The 24,381-nt window shown below is 40.9% G+C and overlaps 1 protein-coding gene across 2 annotated transcripts in view; it reads right to left on the bottom strand.

Annotated features, from left to right (window-relative positions):
• Window positions 1-3,117: 3,117 nt before the first annotated feature.
• The window catches only part of LOC120399556 (P2Y purinoceptor 8-like), a 45,550-nt gene continuing 24,286 nt past the window's right edge, over window positions 3,118-24,381 (bottom strand). For both annotated transcript variants that reach the window (XM_039527939.1, XM_039527935.1), the window contains one exon: window positions 3,118-6,324. In XM_039527939.1, coding sequence (XP_039383873.1) covers window positions 5,185-6,258 — 1,074 coding nt within the window. In that variant the 5' untranslated portion in view covers window positions 6,259-6,324 and the 3' untranslated portion in view covers window positions 3,118-5,184. The remainder of the gene's footprint in view (window positions 6,325-24,381) is intronic.

Here is a 24,381-nt window from a genome sequence, read left to right on the forward strand (position 1 = left end):
CACTGCTCAGACCTGGGAGGGGGGTGGGAGCTTAGGGATTGAATGGTTTCACTCACAAAGTTGGTATTGGTAGAGAATGGAACTAGATCAGGTTGTAACAGTGACATCTATAAAGCCTTTTTGCATTTGATACATTGAACAATGTATACAATATAAATTAACACATATAGCTGAATGTATTTTTGATGACTCTTTACCACTAAGGAACACCAAAAACTCACAGATACTGAGCATTAATATTTATTTGCAAACTGCAGTGAAATGAAGCAAAAATGTACCAGAGTGTCACTTCCATGCAAATGAGGAAAATCTGAATGTAGGTTTGTGAAAGAGAATACTGCCCCTTTAAGGAACAGACAGGAGCCTATAGCTGGGGCAGCCTGGGGTATAATCAAGAAGGCCTGGGCTATATAAATAGACAGAGGAAGCCAAGTTAGGGAGATGAGAGTAGAAGTTATACAGACTGCAGTGGGGAGGTGGCTTCTCTCATGCTCTAGCAGAGCAGGTTCAGAGACTTTGTTTTGTGGATGTACCTTATGAATTGTTTTAATAGCTCTTGTTCTGAAGCCTTATTAAAAAGGGGACATGCTATTTGTTCAGGTGCATTGGCTCTTCTTTGCCCCAGTGTGTTATAGTGAATGCAGTGTTGCCAGTTAGGGGGAATTAAGGTAGGGCACACACCTGTAGTGCCACACTGAGGGTGTGCAGGGACTGGCCAGGCCTTTGCAAGGCTCAAGTTTTGTTTTGTGGTATTTTTAAAATCTGCTTTACAAGTTTGATTGAGGAAAGTGTGAATGTTAATGCTGACCCTGGTTTCTATAAGGAAAAAAGAAGTGAACAGAAATGCAAAATATTCAGCCTTCAAGATGCTTGGGAAAACTGAGGAAGCTTTAAAGGAAAAAATAATTTAAAGACATAATAGAAATGGAAAACAAACTCCTGTTACTTCATATTTAGCTGCCCTGCCCTGTTACAAGTTTGGGAGCAACTCATACATTGTAAACACACACAGAGGAATCATCCTTAAAATGGGCCTTTATATTTATTTTATTAACTACAGTAGGCATTTTCACAGCAATATCATACAGCAAATACAAAAAAATCAGAAGCCTATACAATCATCCCAAAATGTAATCAACTATCCAAACAATTAATAAACAAAAGGTCCAACTTCCTTAGCAGTCTACATTTCCCCAGAGTGAAAGCACTGTATCCACATTTCAAGCTACGTGTGTCATGTTGAGCTTGTGTGGATGTATGCACACTAGCTGTGATGGAGCTAGCAAGCTGAAAATATCCGTGTAGCTAAGGTGGGAAGGGCTAGTCACCCCAAGCACATATCTAGGGTCTCAGGTGGTATAGTAGCTAGCATGTGTATGTTTACCTGAGCTGGAAGTTACACTTCTAGCTCAAAATGTAGATGTATCCCATGGCTCCTCACAAACCTTCTAAATGGCCCTGTATGCATGTTGAACATGAAGGGTAACAAGGTGGCAAGAGAATATTTTCAATGGTTCAAAGAACATCTCCCCAGACTGCTCCTCATGAAAAAAGAAATACATTTTATAGCAAATTACCTTCACAACATGCACTAGCAAGTCCTAAAGACTATGTACATAGAGCCAGATGCTATGTTCTTCAGTCAGGCAACAGCCCTACTGACTTTGATAGGAGTTTCGCCTGAGTAGGCCAGGGCCACCCAGAGGATTCAGGGGGCCCTGGGGCAAAGCAATTTTGGGGGGGCTCTTCCATAAAAAAAGTTGCAATACTATAGAATACTATATTCTCGTGGGGGGCCCTGCAGGGCCCGGGGCCTGGGGCTAATTGCCCCACTTGCCCCCCCTCCCCGGGCAGCCCTGGAGTAGGCACTCCGAGATCTAGCCCATAGTGGTAATTTAATAGATAATGTGGTGAACAATCAACAGTCCTGGCACCTGACTGAGACATTATTGTCAGGTAGCACCAGAAGAAAGATGCAGTGGTCTGAAGGGCTGTGTGGGGATGAGGGACAGCGCATTTTCAGCCACTTGGGGCTGACCTTTTTTATTGCAGAAAGACCATTTCAGCATATCTGAAACCATAAATCTGTGAGGGTCTGATCCTGCAAAGTTTCTGCACTGTCAAACTCCTTTTGAAGTGAGTGACAGTTAAGAGCATTCAGTCCCTGACAGGATTGGGCCCTAACTAAAGCACATCAAAAAATCTACTCTAGAGCTGGGGGAAATTACCAATTTTTAATTGGACAATATTTGCATTTAAACCCCCCTGGATATTTAAATATATAATCCAGAGCAAAATTGCTGCCATCATAAGTGTAGAACACCAATTTGATAGCAAGAATGCTGGAATTCTTGAAAGCTGATGGCTGAATAGCTCAAATAGCAAAGTGAAACCATGTGCTACTAAACCTATAAGCACATTTGCAAGACATAAATAAACTCACTGAATTTCTAGACGATGAATGTGGGATGGGTTAAAGAGAATCTGTTCTCAGAATCTTCTCAGACATAGTAAGTAAATAGAGTACATATCCAAATGCCTCAAATTCACATAATGTGCATCCCCCCTTTTTTGAGTATTAATTTTAAAAAAATATTATGCTTTCATTGTGTACTTATTATTATAAATTAATACTTTATCTGCTTCTTTCTTTCTTTCTTTCTTTCTTTCTTTCTTTTTGTAGGTGCCATAACAGATAACTTCCCATGTGCTTAAAGAAAGTTAATGTGCAGTGTATTTTTTAAAGATAAGCAGAATTTTCATGGAATGCTTAAAAATATTACTGAGAAGTGACATAAAACACTTCAGGTAACTTTAGAACTATAGTAGAATCTCAGAGTTACAAACACCGGAGTTACGAACTGATCGGTCAACCACACACCTCCTTTGGAACCGGAAGTATGCAATCAGGCACCAGCAAAGACACACACAAAAAATAACAAACAAACAAACAAAAAACAAAAAAACAAACAGAGTACAGTACTGTGTTAAACATAAACTACTAAAAAATAAAGGGAAAGTTTAAAAAAAAAGATTTGACAAGGTAAGGAAACTGTTTCTGTGCTTGTTTCATTTAAATTAAGATGATTAAAAGCAGCATATTTCTTCTGCATAGTAAAGTTTCAAGGCTGTATTAAGCCAATGTTCAGTTGTAAACTTTTGAAAGAACTACCATAATGTTTTGTTTACAGTTACAAACATTTCAGAGTTACAAACAACTTCAATTCCCAAGGTTTTCCTAACTCTGAGGTTATACTGTAAAGCACTAATATGTGTTGCTTTTCATCTTGGTTGTAATCTCCATCAGTCCTTGACTCTTTGACAGGGAGGATAATAGGTAGGAAAAATCCTTATAAATTCTAAAACAAGTTTTTTGGTTATCCAGTGACTATAACAAAGCATGGGTTAGAAAGTAGATGGTGCACAAGACTAATGTATGGAACTATTAAGATTTGGATTGCTGAGTTTGAATCATACTTTAGATGAAAAGGCAGATACATTTTTAGTGGTCTAGCACCTTTTAAATATTTTTGTCCACGTTACGGAACTACCACACAGTTCACATAGCGGGTGGTCACTGCTCCAGGCTGGCCAATTACTTGAGGCCTGATCTGATGCTCATATCAGTGTCAATGGTGAGTTTCCTGCTGAGCTCACTGAGAGTTAGATCAAGCACCAGGATATTAGAAGTATTGTTGAGTTGTTTTGGCCCAGTGGTGAAGGGAAGCTTGCTTGGCTCTAACAAGTGTCATTAGCTCCTCATTTTAATGAGTGTTGAAATTATGCACAATTTCAAATAAAAAAATAGAAAAAAAGTCATTTGAGATTAAAAAGAAAAACATAGATGCTGTTTTATTGTATTTCTAAGCAACCATTCAATTTCTGAGATATGAGGAGTAGCACAGTATGATGCAATATGTTGGGACAGGATACGGAGGGTCTGAACGTACCACTGCACTAATGATACATGAGCTAGCTGCAGGAAAGTTGGTAAATTTCAACTACCCAGTGCCCTTCTTTCTGTCTGTAAAACCTGTAGTCAAAACATGTAAAGTATCAAAAGCAAATGAGGTAATGCCAAGATTCAGGAGACAAATCTTCAGCTTGTTTATATTGGCGTAATGCAATTGAGATAAATGAGATTACTCCCCTTTACACCAGATGAGAATCTGGACCATTATCTGAACTAGCTCCTAGAGGAAAGCAAAATAAACTACATAAAGCAATACTCGAACTGACTGCAATGGGAACTGTATTCGGTACAGGACCATAGAGTTTGGCCCATTGTAAAACAAACAAATAAACTATGTTAAGTGAATGCCAGCTCTGCAATCTTAGTGTAGTGGGTCTTTGTGAGAAAATTGCCATGTAAGCCATCTGCACTTCACCCCCCTCCTTAGAAGTGTCTAGCTCTAACAGTGATGTAACCCACTCAGCAGCTGGGGCATTGATGTGGTTTAGGGTACTGACATTGGTCTTTCTTTTTTACTTCATTTTACGAGATATTTCTATAGATGAAATTGAAATAAATAGCTATTAACCAAGCTAACCTCTTTGAAGGTTAATGTGGTTAGGGTAGGCTGTGTATAAATCAAGCGAGTGATACATAAGTGTTGTGATGAGTTCATAGTGGCTACACATAATATATTCATGATAAAATGGCAAGATATATTCATTCTTTTTCTGCAACAACACAAAAGAGAAATTCATACCTCTATAAGCAATTAACATATTATTTACAAAGGCAACTCCCTGCCCCCACACCCACTTTAACATTATTTTCCTTTAGTATGATAAGCGAGATCCGTAAGTATTTGGTTAAGCACTGAGATCTCAGATTCTGAAAGTACTTTTGGTTTCTCCTTACTTTCCGATCATATTCAGAAGTGTTCAGTAGAATTAATTCTGTCTGCATCCTTGTTTGTCAGTTTTGTCTTGGATCACTGGACTTGGACTGGATCACTTTCTTCCTTTGATAATTTTGGTTAATCTTACTCCTTCTCTATTCTTTCCCAGCAAGTGGTTATAGATTTTTGACATGTGTGAGATACTTGCTGTTCAGTGTGGTTGGACTATTGTTGCTATGGGCACTGATGTTTATCAGAATATCATTTACGAAAAATCCCCTTCTTTCTCCACTGAGAACTTACTACTGCCTTCCCATATCTGATTTGAAGTCTGTAGTTAAAAAACACTTTCTTGCCTTTGCAAACATACCTTAACTCCATCTAACCCTTCCATAGGTCCACTTGACATTGACCTGGCCGACATTGTCCTGCCAGAGAATAAGCTTTCCCTTCTGGTCTCCAGACTGTCAGTGAGCAGTCCCTTATGACCCATTACCTGCATGAATTTCTGATAAAATTCTTTGGATGCAAAATAGTAAATGAATGGATCTATACAGATGTTCAGGCAGCTGAGGCATAGGGTGAGCTTGTAAGCAGGGTAGAAACTCTTGTTGAAAAAGAGACGGCTGATCATGTGCACAAGTAGAATAAAGTTATTAGGGGCGAAGCAAGTGACGAATACCAAGAGGACAATTCCAGCCAGGTAAATAGACCTAGTCTTCTGCCTGCTGCCATGTCTGCTAGAGGTCTGAATGAGCTTCCGAATAGTGCCAATGTAGCAGGCTACTGTCACTATGAATGGGATCAGGAAGAGAAGAACAAACAGCGTCAGAAGAAAGGTTGCCCATGCCACAAAATTAGGCAGCATGTCCCATTTGAGCACATCAAAACAGGTTATGATCCCTAGTGCTTTTACTTCATAGGTCAGATCTGTGCTTGCCAGTGGGTATAGGGCCAATAGCAAAACAGCCCACGAGCCCAGGCAGGTAGCAAGTGCATATCTCTTTCTTCTCCACTTGACTAACTTCATGGGATACACCACTCCCAAGAACCGCTCTATGCTGATGCAGGTCATGGTGAGTATGGAAGAATACATGTTTGAGTAGAACATAACTGTGACTAAGCTGCAAAGACTCTTACCAAAGATCCAGTTGTTGTTTTTGATGTGATAGATAATCTGGAAGGGAAAGCAGCAAGCCAGTGTGAGGTCTGTGATGCTAAGGTTAATCATGAAGATAACTGAGGGTGTCTTGGGTTTGATGTGGCAGCAGAGCACCCAAAGGGAGAACACATTCCCAGGGATGCTGATGAGGGCCACCAAGGAGTACACAACTGGGAGGGTGATTGCAATAGCTCTGTTCTGAAGCATGGCCATTGTTTCATCATCCAGTGTGGATTTATTTGTATGCATTATGGAAAAGAAAATTGTTGATTCTTAAAAGTCTTCTGGATCGTATCATGAGAGTTCAGTTAAAATCTAAAAGGCAAATATAAAGAGAAGAGATATGTCAAAACAATAGTTAAAATACATTTTCCCTGTTAATTAAATGTAAAACAATAGCATTATTTACGTTCACATTTCAAGTTAGTTTTGAATTGAACTGTCATTACATCGCTCTGGAAAATATTAAGTGTGAAATCCTAGCCCTATTGAAGTCATGGCAAAACTGCCATTAACTTCAGTGGGGCCAGGATTTCACTCCCAAATTCTGGCTGCCCTTTACCATTCCCACTTTACATTCCTGTGTTTGTCCAACAACAGTGTGGGGTCAAAGGTGTGAATGCATTGCAGCCAAAAAAGAGAAAGGGAAATGACAGATCAAAAGTTAGCTCTGTGATGAGACAAGGTGGGTGAGGTAATATCTTTTATTGGACCAACTTCTGTTGGTGAGCGAGACACATTTTTGAGCCACCCAGAGCTCTTCTTCAGGTCTGGAAAACACTCAGTTTATTTCCCAGACCTGAAGAAGAGCTCTGTGTAAGCTTGAAAGCTTGCCTCTTTCACCAACAGAAGTTGATCTAATAAAAGATATTACCTCACTCACCTTGTCTCTCTAATATCCTGGGACACACATGGCTACAACAACACTGCACGTAACAGTAGAAGAACTCTATGGTGGACATAACAGGGGCCCAGAATGAGGCCAAGGCTAATCCAACTGGCAGCGGTGGGGACTGATAGTAGTGTAGAAAGGCCTATAGGACCCACTATATCCAGCTGGTGGCAACTATTGATGAATGTTTTAATTATTAGTTATTTCTCATAGTGCCCCAAAACTTTCTAGACTTCTGCCAAAATAGATTAAAATATATGACTGTTGCCCCAGAGACTTTATAAGCTAAAATCAGACAAGGAGTTATGAGGGGCTACAAAGACAGGAGGGAGGGGGCTGAGAGTATGAGCCCTGTATAGCCTTAAATTCCCCAATTTTTTTTTTTTTAGAGTTAGCAGCCTTGGCATACTTTTAACATACGATAATTCAAATGTACTAAAAAAGATTTGATACTAATAAGGGTCTGTATCAAACAGATAACATCAGTTATTGTTGTTTGTCCTCTCAGGGTTTCTAGCCACAGTGTGTTTGGGTCTTGCTAAGCAATCTGAGACACAGAACAAGGCAGATAAGAGGCAGAATCTATAAGAACCCAGAGATAAGTTCTAATATGCAATTCACATGAAAAGAAATTAACACATGCCAAGAAATAACTGAATCCCATGATCACAATTGCACAAAACCCTTAGGAGCAAATTCATCACAGCTGAATTTCATTCGTGTTAGTGGAGTTACACCAGAAGAGAAACTGGCCCTTTGTTTTTAAGAGGGAATTGCAAAGTCACTTCCTGACACAAAACTGTTGAAGAAGTGCAGCACGTGCAGAAGTCTCTCTCCCCCCTCAGTCTGTCCATGGCTTTTACAGAAAAACATTTATTGTAGGCTCTGATCCAGCAAATCTTTATATTGATGTGTAACTTAAAGCATGTGAGTATAAGCTAATGGCACTGTGCTTAAGTGTCTTACTGGATCAGGGCCACGATGGCATATGACATAAGTAGACACTGGAAGAACAGATGACAAGAATGACTGAAATCAGAAAAAAATTGCAGAAGTATGATCAGCTTTCTCATAGACTTTAAATCTAGAAGGTGGCATTATGATCATCTACTCTGACCTCCGCATAACACATGCAGCATTACTATCCCCGTCTTTCAGCAAGGGAATTGAGGCACAGAGAAACTAAATGACTTGCGCAAGGCTACACCAGAAATCTTTGATAAATCTGGGAACTAAACCCAGGTCCCTCGAGTCTTTGACAGTTACCCTAACCAGCAGACTATCCTTCCTCTTTGATTACTTTTCTTAAAATAGATAAATTTAAATGGTCTAACTACCAAAAAAGGCAGTTGCCTGAAGTGGGTTGATCTAGTTTAATTGTCCCTATATTGTGTCTGTTTTTGTTTAGTGTGTATATTTTGTATATGTATATTTTGTATATTTTGTATATGTCCTCCTACCAACCACAGTCTTTTCTGTCACCTGTTGTCTAACTTGAAAATTCAATTCGTGACGTTAAAAAATAATTGTAGTAATTGTTGTGTTTAAAACCATATTTGGGTTAGAGTTGGGTTTATTCATGACATATTTTTCTTACTGCTGAAGACTTTTCCTTCATTTATATACTTCCAACACAATTGAAATTAGTGGAATTTCATGGGTTGAATGGGGAGAATTTGTCCCAGAACTATTTGAAATTTTAAACTTTACACATAGTTTAGTCACAAAAATATTCATGTTAAAATGTCATGGTTATGCTTGTACCTTGCTGACAGGTGCATTAGAAGGATTACTAATTAGACAGATCATCTGACTAAGGGGTTTTCAAATGTGAAAGAGAAAAGGGAGCAAAAATCTCATTGCCACTCCTCTCAATTTCTGGGTTCTCAGTTATCAAAAGACAGGGGTTTTAAGCAGTTAAGCTTCCTCTTGTCTTAATATGGACTTTTATGGAGGGTTATATGGGTTCATTTATTTCATTTAACTTGTGATGGTAAGATGACCTGAGTCCTCATAAGCACCCTGAAGTTGTAGCATAGAAGGGATTTCTTCTGATCATACTCGTCTCTGGTCAGCCACATCCCAATACCACAGCTCTTTGTATCTTAAGTAAAATCAGATTTTTCTTCTGGTGTGCAAGTAAAGACGACCATCTGCATGTTAGCGCTGGTGACAGGAGCTGTAATTTCCACCCCGCCCCTCCAACTGGCAGCCAAATGTAAATCACACAATAACAGCAATACCCTTATCCAAATGGGAAAAAAAGAAAGGAGATGGGACTGTGGGCTTTTTGTCACAGTAGGGTAACACCAAAAGAAATGTCTACTTTCCTTATATGAAAGTGCTAAATAAAACAGATGGTTTTCCTCTCACACATTTGTTCTCTTTTAGTTAATACATCACCAAGTGCATGTGTGAAACTTATGACTGGCACAACAAATACTCAGTCTTGGGTGAATCTACAAAGTTTTTGAGTTCAGGTTTGGACTGGATGCCTTAGTCTAAGCCTGTCTAAAACTAATAAGATTTCACACTGACAAGTTCTGGCACGATCTCTCCCTCACTCCCAAGGAATTCACATTTCCTCTGTAGTGAGATCAGGCAACTTGCTGCTAGGTATCCTTACAGGTCTGTCTCACCTCATATGTCTCTCGGGTGGAGATAATCTGAGAGCACTGGAGTATTAGAGAAACCCTGTTTTTCTTATAACAAGCTAGCACAAGATATTCTTTACTTTTCCTGTAATATCTCTGACTGATCATCAAAGGAAAGTGAAAGCTTGAGATCAGGTAGTAGAATGCGTTTCAATTTATTCTTATTCTATAGCACATTTATTACATCCTGATAAAATAAATACATCAAACTAAATAGAAAAGCTTAAACATTAAGCAACACAGAAGACTTTTTATTGGTTGCATATGTATTGAGGACATTGTTCCATCCCTGGAAGACAGGTTGGTTGCCTAAATATAAGCAAAGAAGGAAAAAGCATAATGAAAACCACACAGTTGGTAAATATTCAGCTGAGGATTTAATTCTATATGGAGCCTCTGGATCACTAGGTTGGTGACGGGGCATTTGCTCAATGAGGCACAGTATTCCAAGTGAATGAATTTCCTTTTCTGATTGTATGTGAGGAAGATGGAGAAGTTGCAGGGAGAGGTACCATTCTGCAAGAAGAGTTAGAAATACTCAATAGGTAGCTAGGTAAAGCAATGGGTTTTCAAAGAAAAAGAGAAGAAAAGAACCTCATTATCACATCTCAGTTTCTGTTCCTGAAATATAGTATGGTCTGCTTTTAGGTCCTGATTCAGTAAAGCACTTAAATACATGCTTACGTCCCATTGAACTAAAGAATGTGCTTATGTGCTTTGTTCAATAAGGATAGACATAATTGTATGCTTAAAATTAAGTGTGTGCTTTACTGCAACAGGGCCTAAGTTAATAACTGGCGAGTGCTCCCTGGTTGTAATAACCTCATTCTGCTAAATATAAACTTTAGGGGTGCAGACTGAGATATTCACTGCAAATAAACTCTCAGAGGCAGAGATGTTTATCGGCACAGGGTTTGGTTATTGCAAAGTTAATAAGGCTCTGTCTCCACTGAAAAAAAAAAGGTATGTTTTCACATGCAGATAGCTAGCTTGATGTAAAATCCTAGTGGAGACAAGGCACTGTATCTTTTACCTTGATTATTTTCATCACTATACAGAGCTATACCCTCTAAGTGAGAGGCCTAGCATTGCCCTAGTCTAGCTGTAGAAATAAAAATGACCTGTGCCCTTGTTTACACTAGCATTTTACATTAAGATAGCTATCTCAATATGACAACACACTATATTTGCAGCAAAGACATAGCCGGAGAAAACTACCATAGATACCTAGAATCCACAAACTGAGGTGATGGCTTTACTTTGTTGTTTTTCATTATTGCAATGTGCTTTTCTCTAAAGTCTTGTCTTCTGTTTTTGTCTGCCAGGTCTTCTGTGGCAGCTCTCAAAAGATTTGATATGGGAGAGAGGACTGAACCTACGATTATTGTTTCCTTTTCTATTGTCTCATCCTTTTAATTTGCCATTGAGTTTTTCCTGTTTAAATTTAAACATGCAAGAAGAAAACAGGATTGTAAATTGTTCCTTGTTCTACAAATTTATTATTGTTTTCATCTGTTAAAAGTTTTCATTTCCGATTTCTGTGTCCTCTGTATTTCCCCACATGTTCTGACAGTTAAGGCAGCTCTCAGAGACACGTGACGGGACTTACTTACGTTGGGGCCTAAGTGACAATGTGGCTGGACAGCTGAATCCTGAAAAGTGATTCTTTCAGAGGATTCCTCCTTTTCTAGAACCACCTTTTATTTCTTTGCCCTTCTTGATCTGTGTCTTTTCTTTCCCTCTTTGCCCCGCATGTGGCAGTGATATTTGAGGGCCCCACCTTCACAGGATAGTCACTGAGGCACCGAGCCACAAAAGTACATAGGTGTTGGGGGTAGACAGGCGTTCACCTACCTAACTTGCATGCAGGGCCTGATCCGGTAGTTGTGCTCAGAGGCCACCTACTGGATTGGGTCCCATGCAAAATCTGATCGCAGCAGAAGGTGGTGCATGGGCTGTGGGAGACTGTTCCACTGTGGAAGTGGATAAATATTTAAATAGTTATGAGGCCAGAAAGAGAGGGGAAGAGAGTGAGAATGATGCTGTAGCCTGGTGGCTCAGGCACCCACGTAGGAGACCCAGGGTCCAATGCCCCTCCTCCAATGACCCTTTCACTATTTATCCACACTGGTACAGCTTCAACATGAGGGATTGAGGGAGCCCTATATGTGACTTTCGTCTCAGTGGTTAGAGCCCTCTCCTGAGACCCTGTTCAGCTCCTTTCTTCCCAATAGCCATAAAAGTAATTGAACTTGGGTGTCCCATATCCCGGATGAGTGCTCTGACCACTGGGCTAGAAGCTATTAGGTGGGCACCACCTCCTCCTCCTCGGGTGTTTTATGTGGAGCAAGACAGGCACCTAACTCAGTTCTGCAAGAAACTACTTAGGTGCCTAAGCTACCTGACTCCAGGCAGTGGGTTCCCGTTCATAGACGCCTCTCTGGAGTTAGGCACTGATTGTGGAGAGCGCCACAGGGCTTAGTGCATACCCCTGTCATCGGCATCTCCCATTGGCTAGCTTAGCTGGCTCCGTGCCTAGCATGCTGGATTCTGTGGATCACATTCTAAAGCACCTATCTCTCCTCATGCAGTGTTTATAATGTGTTCCTGTGATTTTCTAGGCACCTAAAAGTTATGCACTCTTATTCTCAGCATCACAATGCCTCAGTCTGTGGATCTAGGCCCAAACCTTTTCTGAACTAATCATTCTGCTTTATACTGGGACCTCTGCTGCCATCTGCCTTACACTGTTTCCTAATGCCTGGGGTATTTTTGAAAATGTCTCTGCAAAAATCAAGGCACAATTTTTGCTCACTGAGCTTGTGGTTGTATTATCATATAGGCATAACTCTTAATTTTCACCAATTTTTAGCTCCCTTCCTTTAAACCCCCCCCCCCCAAATTATGGGCGCCTGCCAATTCTGCCTTCTGTGCACATGCCTGTGGATTCAGATTTGCCCTTCTGAAAAATTTAACACTAAATAGTCACATCATTTCTTACCTATTATGTTTTGACCTTTGAAGGATGAAAACAAAACCATAGTTCTTATTTTTCATTACAGTCTTAGTGTAAAATCCTAGTGGAGATGGATAAGGCACTTTAGTTTTTACCTCGAGGTAGCTAGTTAAGGTAAGCTAAAGGTGAGGCTATAGGGTTGACTTCAACTAGCTAAGTCAAGATAAAACTAAGTGTGCCTTGTTTCCACTAGGATTCTACATTGAGTTAGTTGTCTCAAATTATCTTTAGGTGAAAACACAACTGTTTTTTTCAGTGAAAACGTATGTATAAGCATCACCAGCTCCCTCATATTCCAGACGTCAGTGCCTGAGACCCATAAAAGATTGAGCTCAGAGAATACGCCAGTTCAAGCACAACCACCCACATTTGCAAGAGAACTTTATTTCCTTCAAATAAAGAGCATTTCAGTTATCACGGGGTGCTGGTTTATCTTATTTACTCCAATGTGAGAAACTCTAAATGACCAGATTTGCACAAGCCAACCAAAAAAGTCTGAGGTGTGAAATCTACCCATGTAGAAGGGGAAAAAAACAAGCAATGCTGTGTTAATCTGTTAGACTAGCTAAGGAGTTTTTATTAACTGTAAACAGATAGCTTTTAGTTTCCTGTCTCTTTCCTGGATTTCTTAACATGCTTCATGAATCTGTTTTCACAGAACACTATTGCACAGACTTCTTGTCAATACTAAGGGAACATTTTTTTAAAATTTCTACCTTTGCTAACATTGAATCAGCAATGCTGGTAGCTCTACTGATGTTAGCAACATTGAGAGCCCCAATCTAGAAAAGGTTCCCATGGCCACCGCCATCCTACACATCATGTCAATTAAATCTGCTCAGAACAAGTCTAATCAAGTTGGTCTTAAAAATGAGCCTTGTCCATATTAAGTCCCAGAACCTCAGCTGGTGTAATTAGGCAAAGCTCTGATTTAAATGCTGATGTCAGTGGAGTGAGGTTCTGGTTCTAGGACTCCAAATGTTGGCTGCGGGAGGGGGACATTTTTAGAAAAGGGCCTTAGACCTTGAAAGTATTTAAGAGTTCACCAGTTTGATTTTTGGTATAAACACTCAGTTAAATTAATGCAAAACTCTGTGGGCACCCTCTTAATTTGATTGCAACCTGATTCAGGTGGATTTAACTTGACCTACTGATTTGTCAAGTTAAGCTAAATTGATATTGGTTTCAGTCAAATCAAGTGTCCACATAAGATTTTGCACTGCTCCAGTGAATCAGTTTATAATTTCACTTTTTGGCCTTGTCCACATACACAGAAGCTGCACCGTTGTCACGTAAGGCTTGTCAACACACTCCAGCAATGTGCACTATGGGGGTGTGATTTCTAAAGCACACTAATGTGTTGCACACTAACTGGTCCATGTAGACCCTGCTGGTGTGCACTAAAAGTTCCCTAGTGTTTCAAACAGCACTACGTTAAGGCACACTAGGGAACTTTTAGTGCACCAGCAGAGTCTACATAGACCAGTTAGTGTGCAACACATTAGTGCACTTTAGAAATCACACACCCTGCAGTGTGCATTGCACTATATAAACAAGCCCTAAAATAGGATTTTAAATATATTTAGCTAAACCAGTGCAAGAACCACAATGCACTTACTTCAGGAGTGGCTTATTTCAATTTATCTTAGACCTACAATTTAAGCTAAACTGAAAACAGCCACCCAAGCCCAAATAAGAATGTCTTCACAGCAGTTTGCACCTGTTTAACTAAATTGATTTCAGGTCACATCTTAGGTTAAACCAGTACAACTTTTTCATGTGGACAAGTCCTGAGTTAAATTGGCTCAACTTTAAATATAGACAAGTATAGTCATTGTTGCTTTATGTCTACACTACAAAATTAGGTCAATTTTATAGAAGTCGATTTTTAGAAATTGATTTTATACAGTCGATTGTGTGTGTCCACACTAAGTGCATTAAGTCAGTGGAGTGCGTCCTCACTACCGTGGCTAGCATCGACTTATGGAGCGGTGCACTGTGGGTAGCTATCCCACAGTCCCTGCAGTCTCCGCCACCCATTGCAATTCTGGGTTAAGCTCCCAGTGCCGATGGGGCCAAAACATTGTCGCGGGTGGTTTTGGGTAAATGTCGTCAGTCGCCCCTCCCTCCGTGAAAGCAATGACAGACAATCGTTTCTCGCCTTTTTTCTTGGGTTACCTATGCAGACGCCATACCATGGCAAGCATGGAGCCCGCTCAGCTCACCGTGATCACTGCTGTTGTGGGCAAGTCTACTGTGGGGGCTGCTGTGAGCCAAGTAGCCTTTCATGACTGGCCAGGTTTCGGTGTGACAGTTGTGTGTGCTTCTCCTTGATGAAAACCCTCCCCCTTTGTTGATTTTAAATCCCTGTAAGCCAACCACCCTCCCCCCTTCGAAATAAAGTAACTATTGTTTTGAAACCATGTGTTCTTTCTTTATTAATTAAAAAAAATGAGATAACAGACAAGGTAGCCTGGGTGGGGTGGGGGAGGAGGGAAGGAGAAAGCTACATTGCTTACTGTAGCCACACTAAAATCAAACTGTTTGAATGACAGCCTTCTGTTGCTTGGGCCATCCTCTGCAGTGGAGTGGCTGGGTGCCTGGAGCCTCCCCCCACGTGTTCTTGGGCATCTGGGTGAGGAGACTATGGAACATGGGAAGGCGGGCATGTGGTTATACAGTGGATACAGCAGGGGCCTGTGCTCTTGTTGGCTTTCCTGCAGCTCCAACAGACGCTTCATCATGTCTGTTTGCTCCCCCATTAGCCTCATCATCTCATCCTGCCTCCGCTCTTTGCGCTCACTTAATTCTTTCCTGGCTTCTGCCACTGAATGCCTCCATGCATTAAGCTGTGCCCTATCAGTGCGGGAGGACTGCCTGAGCTCAGAAAACATGTCATCGTGAGTGTGTCTTTTTCGCCTTCTAATCTGCGATAACCTCAGGGATGAAGATGATAGGGGGAGCGTAGAAACATTCTACGCAGTGGGGGATTGCATGGTCACCTGTGCTGCTGAATTCGCCACGCTGACCAAACAGGAAATGAAATTCAAAAGTTCCCGGGGCTTTTCCTGTGTACCTGGCTAGTGCATCGGAGTTCAAGTGCTGTCCAGAGTGGTCCCATTGGAGCACTCTGGGATAGCTCCCGGAGGCCAATATCGTTGATTTGCATCCGCATTACCCCAAATTTGACCCAGCAAAGTTGATTTTAGCACTACCCCCCTCACTGGGGAGAAGTACAGAAGTCGATTTTAAGAGCCCTTTAGGTCGGCGGAAGGGGGTTGGTTGTGTGGACGCATTCATTTTTAAATCAACCAAACGTGGCTAAATTCGACCTAACCCCGTAGTGTACACCAGGCCTTAGTGTAGTCAAAACTTGTATAATCATTTACATCTGTGGAAAGTGGATTTAAAATACTATCAAGAAAAATGGCAGCATTTTACACCTACTTTACACTCTGGTCTAAATACTAAAATCTAACTTTTATATTGTGTTTTTCATCTCAAAACTGGTTTACAAAAGAATTGTCATTATCCCTATTTTACAGTGGAAATGAGGCACCTAGAGTGAAAATAACTTGCCCAAGGTCAGCCCACAGGCTGGCATTCCTAAGTCCCTGTCTAGTGCTCCCAAATGATCATACAGTGTGCATGTCAGTGGGGAACCAGTCCCCAGAGGCTCATTTGTGCCCTGTACAGGGGGTAGGGGAATTGCAGAACTATGCTGTTCCAGAAGGAACCCCAGTAGAGATTTAGAATGATACTGAATTAACCATCCCAAAAAGTTGTTATGAGAATTAATCTGTTAATGATTAGACAGTGCTTTGACAATGCACTGTATCAGTGCTAAGTTTAATTAATATACTAACTGATTTGCATTTGTATTAAATCTTTTGAATATTGTCTATATCAGAGATCAAGAGACTATGGCTTCCGGTCTGTGATTGTTCTCTAGCACTAGTGATTGCATCATATGTTTGTGGTGAAACTAAGCGGAAGATGTACAGTTGCTCATTTCCCTTATGGCCTGACTTGCCTCGGCCAGGAAATGAGTGACAGTTTGTACACTGAGGCTGCCTGTTGCTAATATAAGGAGATATTTTTACAAAACTCCTCAAAATTCAGGAAAAATCCTGCCCACAATTGTATATTTACTCTGTAGATTATAAGTGGTATTCTAATGTGTACTTTTCCCAGTTTAAATGCATGGCTTATTTTTTCTCTCTCACTGTTCTGTGAAACTCTGGCCAAGCATTTCCTCACCTATTCAGGCCACCGAAGAATCAAGTCAGACCTGTACATGCACTTTAAAAGTTTATCTTCACAAATAGAAAACTCACATGTAAAAGACATTTGCTTTCTTTTTCTCTTTTCTGTGCATTAAGGATATGGCAGTATGTCGTTGTTGCTGTTCAGTTTAAGACATGATGGAGTCTGTCAGTATGTTTAGCACTGAAGGCTCCGGGTTCAGTCTCCACTGATGACTTTGCTGGCTATGTATACAATGATCGTTCATTACAAAATGCCCCAATGGGTAGGACTCGAACACCTGTGAACCTTAGGAGAATATGGGAGAATAGGTAGTACAGTGACCTAGTGTGTATATAATTAGGTCTTCCCCTGAGTTGCTGGTCCCTGTGACTTTACAACTTCCTACTATCTCACCTATGAAAGAGAGGTTTCTTAGATCTAGTGGCAGAGACCTGTGAGCGGAAGGGCCTGTGTATGAGCCCATTGAATGGACACACATTGCTTTACTATTATTTTTATTACAGTGAAATCTATACATTATATTCCTCAGGGCCAGGACCATCTTTTCATTGTGTTTATACGGAGCTCAACACAGTGGGGTTGGGACCTTTAAGTGGTACAAGGATAACAATAACAAAGAGACTACCTTTATTAGGGAACACGCCATCTTAAGAGTTCTCTCCAATGTATCCACAAACACGAGTAAAATTCGACTCTGTAGTTATTAGAGGATTATTTCAGTTAAATAGCCAATTGTTTTCAGCTCCTTGAGGGAGCTTTTAAGACAGGTTTCAGTTTATTAATAATACTAAAAGCTTTAAGGCCTTGTTTCTAAGTGAAAATAAGCATCAGCAGACCTATTTCATACTTACCACCTGTATTTAACCCTGGATCCCAGTGCAGGTTTATATTTACATATTCAGTGATAGAGTTGCTATAATTGTTGGTACACTGTATCAATTTGTATAGAACTATACTTGATTTAAAGCTATGTATAAATCCTTCTTAAAGGCTGGCATGTGTCAACAAAAAACATGTTTATGTTTTGCTTTGGGTGTGTGTTTTCTGTACTACAACCACGTGGTTTAGCTCTTTGTTTTTAAAACACAGTTGTTGCAATCTGACTGAGAAACAAGGTTTTTATGTATGCAGTGTTGTTGTAGACAAGTTGGTGCCAGGATATCACAGAGACCAAGGTGGGTGAAAGACAAACTTTTGAGGTTACACAGGGAATTAGTTACACTCTGAATTAGTTTCCCACACTTGAAGAAGAGCTCTGCGTAAGCTGGAAAGCTTGTCTCTCTCACCAACAGAATTTGGTCCAGTAAAAGGTATTACCTCACCGAGCTTGTCTCCCTAAGGTTTTATGTGTCACTTTAGCAATTAGGCCCTGATCCTGCAAAGATGTTCACATGTGCTAAACTTTAAGCACGTGAGTAATCCCATTGAAGTTAATGGGGCAGATCCTCAGGTAGTGTAAATAGTGATAGCTCCATCGAAGCTATGTGTCTAGGACAGATTACACGAGCTGAAGATCTGCCCCAATGGATTACTCATGTGCAAAAGATAAGCATGCACATAACTTTTGTCAGGACTGGCCCTTCATTATGTTAGTCTGTGTTTAGATCTTTCACAGGCTTTCCCTTCTTCTGTGTATTCTCTAGAATATTTCACAGGTTGCTGCAAGAACTGTATCTGGGTCATGAGAATAGAACAGTTGCCTTTAGCCCAGAATTTATTCTGACATGAAAACAAGAGACTGTTAAGCATCAGGGAAAAATAAATAGTTTGCAGTTATATACCACAATCAGTGTATACAATCAAAGAGAAGCATCTATCTGAGTTCTGAGTATAGGCTCGATCCAGCTTTGCTCAAAGCCCATAACTGTTTTGCCACCTCCTGCAACGGGGGAAGCACTGAGCACCCTATTTGAATATAAATCAGTCAAACATGATTTGTTTCTTGCAGATCCAAGGCATAGTAGAATGATTGCATGTGAAAATCAGTAGACACAAAATTGGAGTCCCAAAAAGGGTTTATCTGCCTGACATTGATCATTCTTACTCTGTCTCCATATTTTTTAACCAGTTTTACCCATTTTTGTAAAGTACATCTCTTGGTTCTGAAATGAAAATGCCGTACATAAAACTCAAAAGAAAATGTAACAAAGCATGTAAAAGACACGCTTTTTGTCTGGCTGTTAGTAATTGTCCAGCACATCTTTCTTATCATTCACTCACAGTTTACCTGTGAGACTGACTGTTTTACATAATCCAAAAATGCATCCTCTTTATTTTCCTCAAGGCAAGCTCCTGGCATATGGGCCAAATGTGTCCAATCAATGTATGCATCTGGCTCACACATGAATTAAAAATTATTCTACTGTTTGGTCAATCATCAGGATATGCCAACCCCCCTGCCCTCGAACAGGTTACAAAGTACAATCACTACAGCTCCTGTGCAGGATCTCTTACCCAGGGAGCACTTCTGACCAAACCTGGATAAAGAGCGGGAGAGGGGAGGGAGGCACAAAAATGGAGGAGAAAGTGATGAAAAATGCAACAGCAGAAGAAAAAGAAAAAAGAGCACATAAAAAAGAGGGAAAATGGCATAATTAAGAGGACTGAAAAGAATGAGTGGATACCTAAAAAGAAAAAAAAAGAAGAAAGATAAATGTACAGAAAAGAAAGGAGCCGAGAGCTAAGCAGTAGGGACAGGTCAAGGAGAAACACAGACAGCAGAGGTAAAGAAAAACAGACCAAACAGTGTCAAGTATCAGAGGGGTAGCCGTGTTAGTCTGGATCTGTAAAAAGAAACAAAAAGTCCTGTGGCACCTTATAGACTAACAGACATATTGGAGCATAAGTTTTTGTGGGTGAATACGGCTTTTGACAGACTAAACAGTGGTCATCCTAACTCTGATGCCCATTTGTTATTTCCAAAGAATGTGTGATAATCTCTCAGTGACATGTGTACAACCCCATTGAAGTCACTGCACTATTGGGAACAGGTAAACGTGTATTTTGGAGAAGTGTTGCTGGGACAGCTAGACCCACACAGGGATTTCGAGGTGATGCCACTCCAGGCACTTGGAAGAGTGAGCGCTCTGTGATGCTAATGTCCCCAACTATCATTTTGGACAATGCTCCCGCACCTTTTTCCTACAGACCAATGTTGTGTGCTCACGCTGCTCATTTTATGTGATCCTCCCAGGCTATATAATTGCTGTTTTTCCCAAGGGATCTTTCACTGTTGTAGCCCTCATCATGCCATACTTTCTCCTTTTGTTTGTCACCCCACCCAGTGTGAAGCGAAAGTTAGGGCCATGTTCCTGGCACTGTATTTTCTTTGAATGTTGGTCAATTACATATGGTTTTTATATCTGGTAAAAGTCCTGTTCCTAGGAGAAGTTGCTATGTTGTACCATTAATGTTGCAGTTTTTTAATAGGACAGTCAACAGGATACAGATTGCGGTCATGGGACCCAATGGCTGACTGCCCTCTCGTCATGCCCCCCTTTTCCCCCGTGGTGTTTGGTACACAGATCTCCAGGACAGTCATGTGCTGCTTCCATCTTTCTACATCTGAGCAATTCAGGGCACGTGCATTGCCACTGAACACTCTAAAGTAATCATGGGGATGACCAGGGCTCAATAATCTTAGGGGCTGCAACTCTTACATTTATGTAACTCCCACTGACTCCAATGCCATTTTTGCGCACAGAACTACTCAGATATAAAGTACAAAGGTGAGAGGCACCCTAGAAACAGTTAATTGCAATAGCTAGCCGATCTACACCAACTGAGAAAATGAGTGTGTTCTTCCAGGCCCTTCATTATTTTGGTTGCTCTTCTCTGAATTCCCTCAAGTCTGTTAACGCATTACCTTCTAGGGTATGTCTACACAGCCAGCAGAATGCTCTGAGCATGCGTCCTCCTCTCCCAAGGCTTCAGAGCCCAAGCTCTAGCCCAAGGCACAACTTCAGAGTGCTGTCTGCCGAGCTATTTTTTAGAGGCTCACTTCTGCGCACTCTGTAGCCATACTCCTAGAGGTGCAAGCAATAGCACATGGGAGGCAGAGAATATGGAAAGGGAGGAGGGAGAAGGGGTTTTAACAAAAGCTTTTCTTGCTTTTTGACCTTTTATGCCTACTGGTGCTAGCCCACTAATAAGTAGACCACAAGGATTCATAAAAATAACAGTGCTAATGTGCTGAAAGCACAACAACCCACTCGGTAATAGTTGTTCCATTCCCTTGCAAATGTGTTTTAGACAGTATGCAGAGTTATACAGGCCAAAGTTCCCTTCTATTGAAAGCTAACTAAAGGACATAAAGTTTCCTAATATTAAAGTGCACACTGTTCCTCAGTATTCCACTTTATGCTCAGAGAAATTGTGCATATAAATCCCCTACAGATCAACAAGTGATTCTATCACCCTTCTAAAATGTCCCCATTTCTTCTCTTAGTGAAAAATTACATTTTTCTCTTAACTATAATATACATTTAGTAGTCATGGGCAGAGCACAAGAGTGCTTTGTGATTAGTTGAATTAATGGGGCTGATTGTGCTCTCACTGACTTCACTATTACCCCAATGTTATGTCATTAATTTTACTGGAGTTAATATTGATGTCTGTAATGTGACCTGAGTTTCTTGGATGTCAGGTGCTATATAAAGCCAGGATCCACAAAAGTAACTTAGGTGTTGTGATGAGTGTCACAGCACCTAACTTTTAGGTGCTTAGATGATCACAGGCCTTTTAGGTGCCTAGAGGAACACACTGCAATCCACAGTGCCTGAGTTAGCCACACTAGGCTCCCTAAACAATGAATGGGGAGACACTGGAACCTTACAATGGGATCTACAAAGACTGCATGCCAGGCAGGAAGCCACCTAAGCTAGCCAATGGGAGACACTGACCAGAGGGATGTGTGCAAAGCTCTGTTCCCTCTCAGAGGCAAGTTCAGGCTGCAGGGAGGCACCTGTCTCTGCTTGTGATTCACAAACTGGAGAAGGATAGGTGTCTGACCACTTAAGTCATGGTTGGGGCCTAGTTCAGTAGGTGTGCTCAGGGGCTGCCTAACTCCACACAAAACAGCTTGTGGGGGCAGAGGAGCTCCCTTATAACCTTTAGCCCAGTGGTCAGGGTAGTCCGCTCAGATATAGGAGATGAACAGTTTAACTCCCTCCCTCTGCCTGATGAACAGAAGGGATGTGAACAGGAATCTGTTCCCTCTCAGTAGGCTATAGAGTCATTCTAACTTTTTAGCTGTCCCGATTAATATTTAATTATTCAATTGTGTAATTAAGGTGGAACAACTTGAATAGGAGTGATTGAGGGACCCCCTGCATCAGAATATTCCATACCCCAGCAGTTAGGGTGCTTACCTAAGAGTTGGTAGATCACTGTTCAAATCCCTTCTCCTCATCAGGCAGAGGGGAGACTTGAACTGGGGGTGTCCCACATCCTGGGTGAGTGTCTTGGTCACTGGGCTAAAAGTTAAAATAGAGCCCCCCCTCCTCTTTCCTGGCTGTTTTGTGTGGCGTTAGGTGGCCTTTGACTATGCCTACTGGATCAGGTGCCACATGACTTAGGTGGGGGAACACCTATCTTTCCCCTGGTACATGGATTGCTCTGAGGCTGAAGCAGGAGTTAGGCACCCAGATGCCTAGAGCTAGGCAGCACTTTACATTCTCATAGGCAAAAACTTAGGTGCCAAGTGAGTTTAGGTGCCACCAGGGTTAGGCAGCAGCTGAGTGGGAGTTTTGTGGGTCACATTGTGCCTAAAAACAGCAGGGCTGCCCAGAGGATTGAGGGGGCCTGGGGCAAACCAATTTCGGGGACCCCTTCCATAAAAAAAAAGTTGCAATACTATAGAATACTATATTCTCGTGGGGGCCGTTGTGGGGCCTGGGGCAAATTGCCCTACTTGCCCCCTGGGCGGCCCTGAAAAACAGGACTTGAGCATCTAACTGATTAGTAATGCTTCTTTCTTTCTTCTTCTTTTTTGTTTGTTTGTTTGTTTGCAATCCTGGGAAAGTTAAAAAGAGGGGTTTTAAATGTTAGATGTTATGATTTGAAGAGTGTAATTAATTTATCTCTTTATTTAAAAAATAGTAGGCAGTTTATGTTTTCTGATCTTTATATTTTGCAGCTAATGGGGTATCAAACGAAAGAATTCTCATGCCTCAATCATGTCATGAAGAGCAAACCCACAGTTTTAGGTTGCTGCAGTGTTTCCAGCTGCTCACAGATACAATCTGTGGTCCTGACCCTCCTTTCTCAGGCTGAACTCTGATGTATCAGTTGGCTATTTTTATTTTAAAGTGACAATTACCTTAAAGAAACAAAATGAGTCTTAGAAAAATGTGTCCAATTTTTCAATTACAGATGCCAACACAAGGCCAGAGAAATCTCAGAATGACTTCTGTGGGGTGGAAAGTGCGTTAGATATATCTTATATTGAGTCAGGTCCTGAGAAAGTACTGCAAGGGTCATTATGATGACAGTGCAGGTTGTGATATCATTTGGAGATTTTTTTTCTTTTTAAAATGTTCTCTCCCTTGTCCTTCAAAGAGGAGTTACAATGATTGTTGTGTTCCAGGTTAAAGGGAGCCTTTAAGTAATACTCTAATAGGATGATTCACTGCTGCCCTGAAACTTGTGCAAAGTAAGTGGAAGTCAATGTAAAATGAGACACCAAAGACCTCTGAGAATATCAAAAGGTTGAATTCTAGTTATTCCTCCTCTACATAAATGGTTTGGGTTCTCCTCCCACCCCACTTTCTCCCCGCCCATTGTCCTATATAGTTACTGGATCATAGAGGAGACTTTGCTGTGGAAGTCTCTTCATTGTCAGGGGCATTGTTTCAAAGGCAATGGTTGCCCTGTAACCAGAACTCTGACGTATCCATCTAACCAGCCTCCAAAAGCCAGATTCTTTCCTTGACTTCAATGGAAACAGAGCTAGGCCAGTGCTTAGCATTTCTGAAAATCCTACTCTTGTGTCTACCTGCTGCGCATGTATTCAGAAAGATCACTACTGTTTAGTGGGTCTCTATCTTCTTTCTTTGAGGGGTTTCTCTTTTCTGATGTTTCATTCTCATTTCTGTTTTAGGGCCCACTCTTACTTCCTTAGTAGCCAATGAGAATTTTGATGGGAGCAGAGCTAGCTCATAGATTTATCATGCAGTAGGTGAAACATAAGGAAATGAGGATTCTTTCCGAAAGCATATTTTTAAACTCTTAATACTAGCCTTTTTTTAGTAAAATAACTCACTACTAGAATGAAGCATACAGTTTATCTGCTATCCAAAGTGTGTGCATGTGTGAATCATGAGAGATTGTTGTTATTTAATCTGACAACCAGGAGGAATGCTGCACTAAAGGGAGTAAGAAGATCCAAGATTTACTATCCTGTGTGGTAAAGAACTTCTTTGGTGGCAATCTACTGAAAAAGGGAATAGCTCATACCTCATAGCTCAAAGGGAATAGGGATACCAAAAGAGGTGGCGGTAGCTATGCCACCAGATACAAATAGATGTGAGAGATCACACATA

This window comes from Mauremys reevesii, linkage group 1, assembly GCF_016161935.1.
Source record: "Mauremys reevesii isolate NIE-2019 linkage group 1, ASM1616193v1, whole genome shotgun sequence".
NCBI classification, from domain to species: Eukaryota; Metazoa; Chordata; order Testudines; family Geoemydidae; genus Mauremys; species Mauremys reevesii.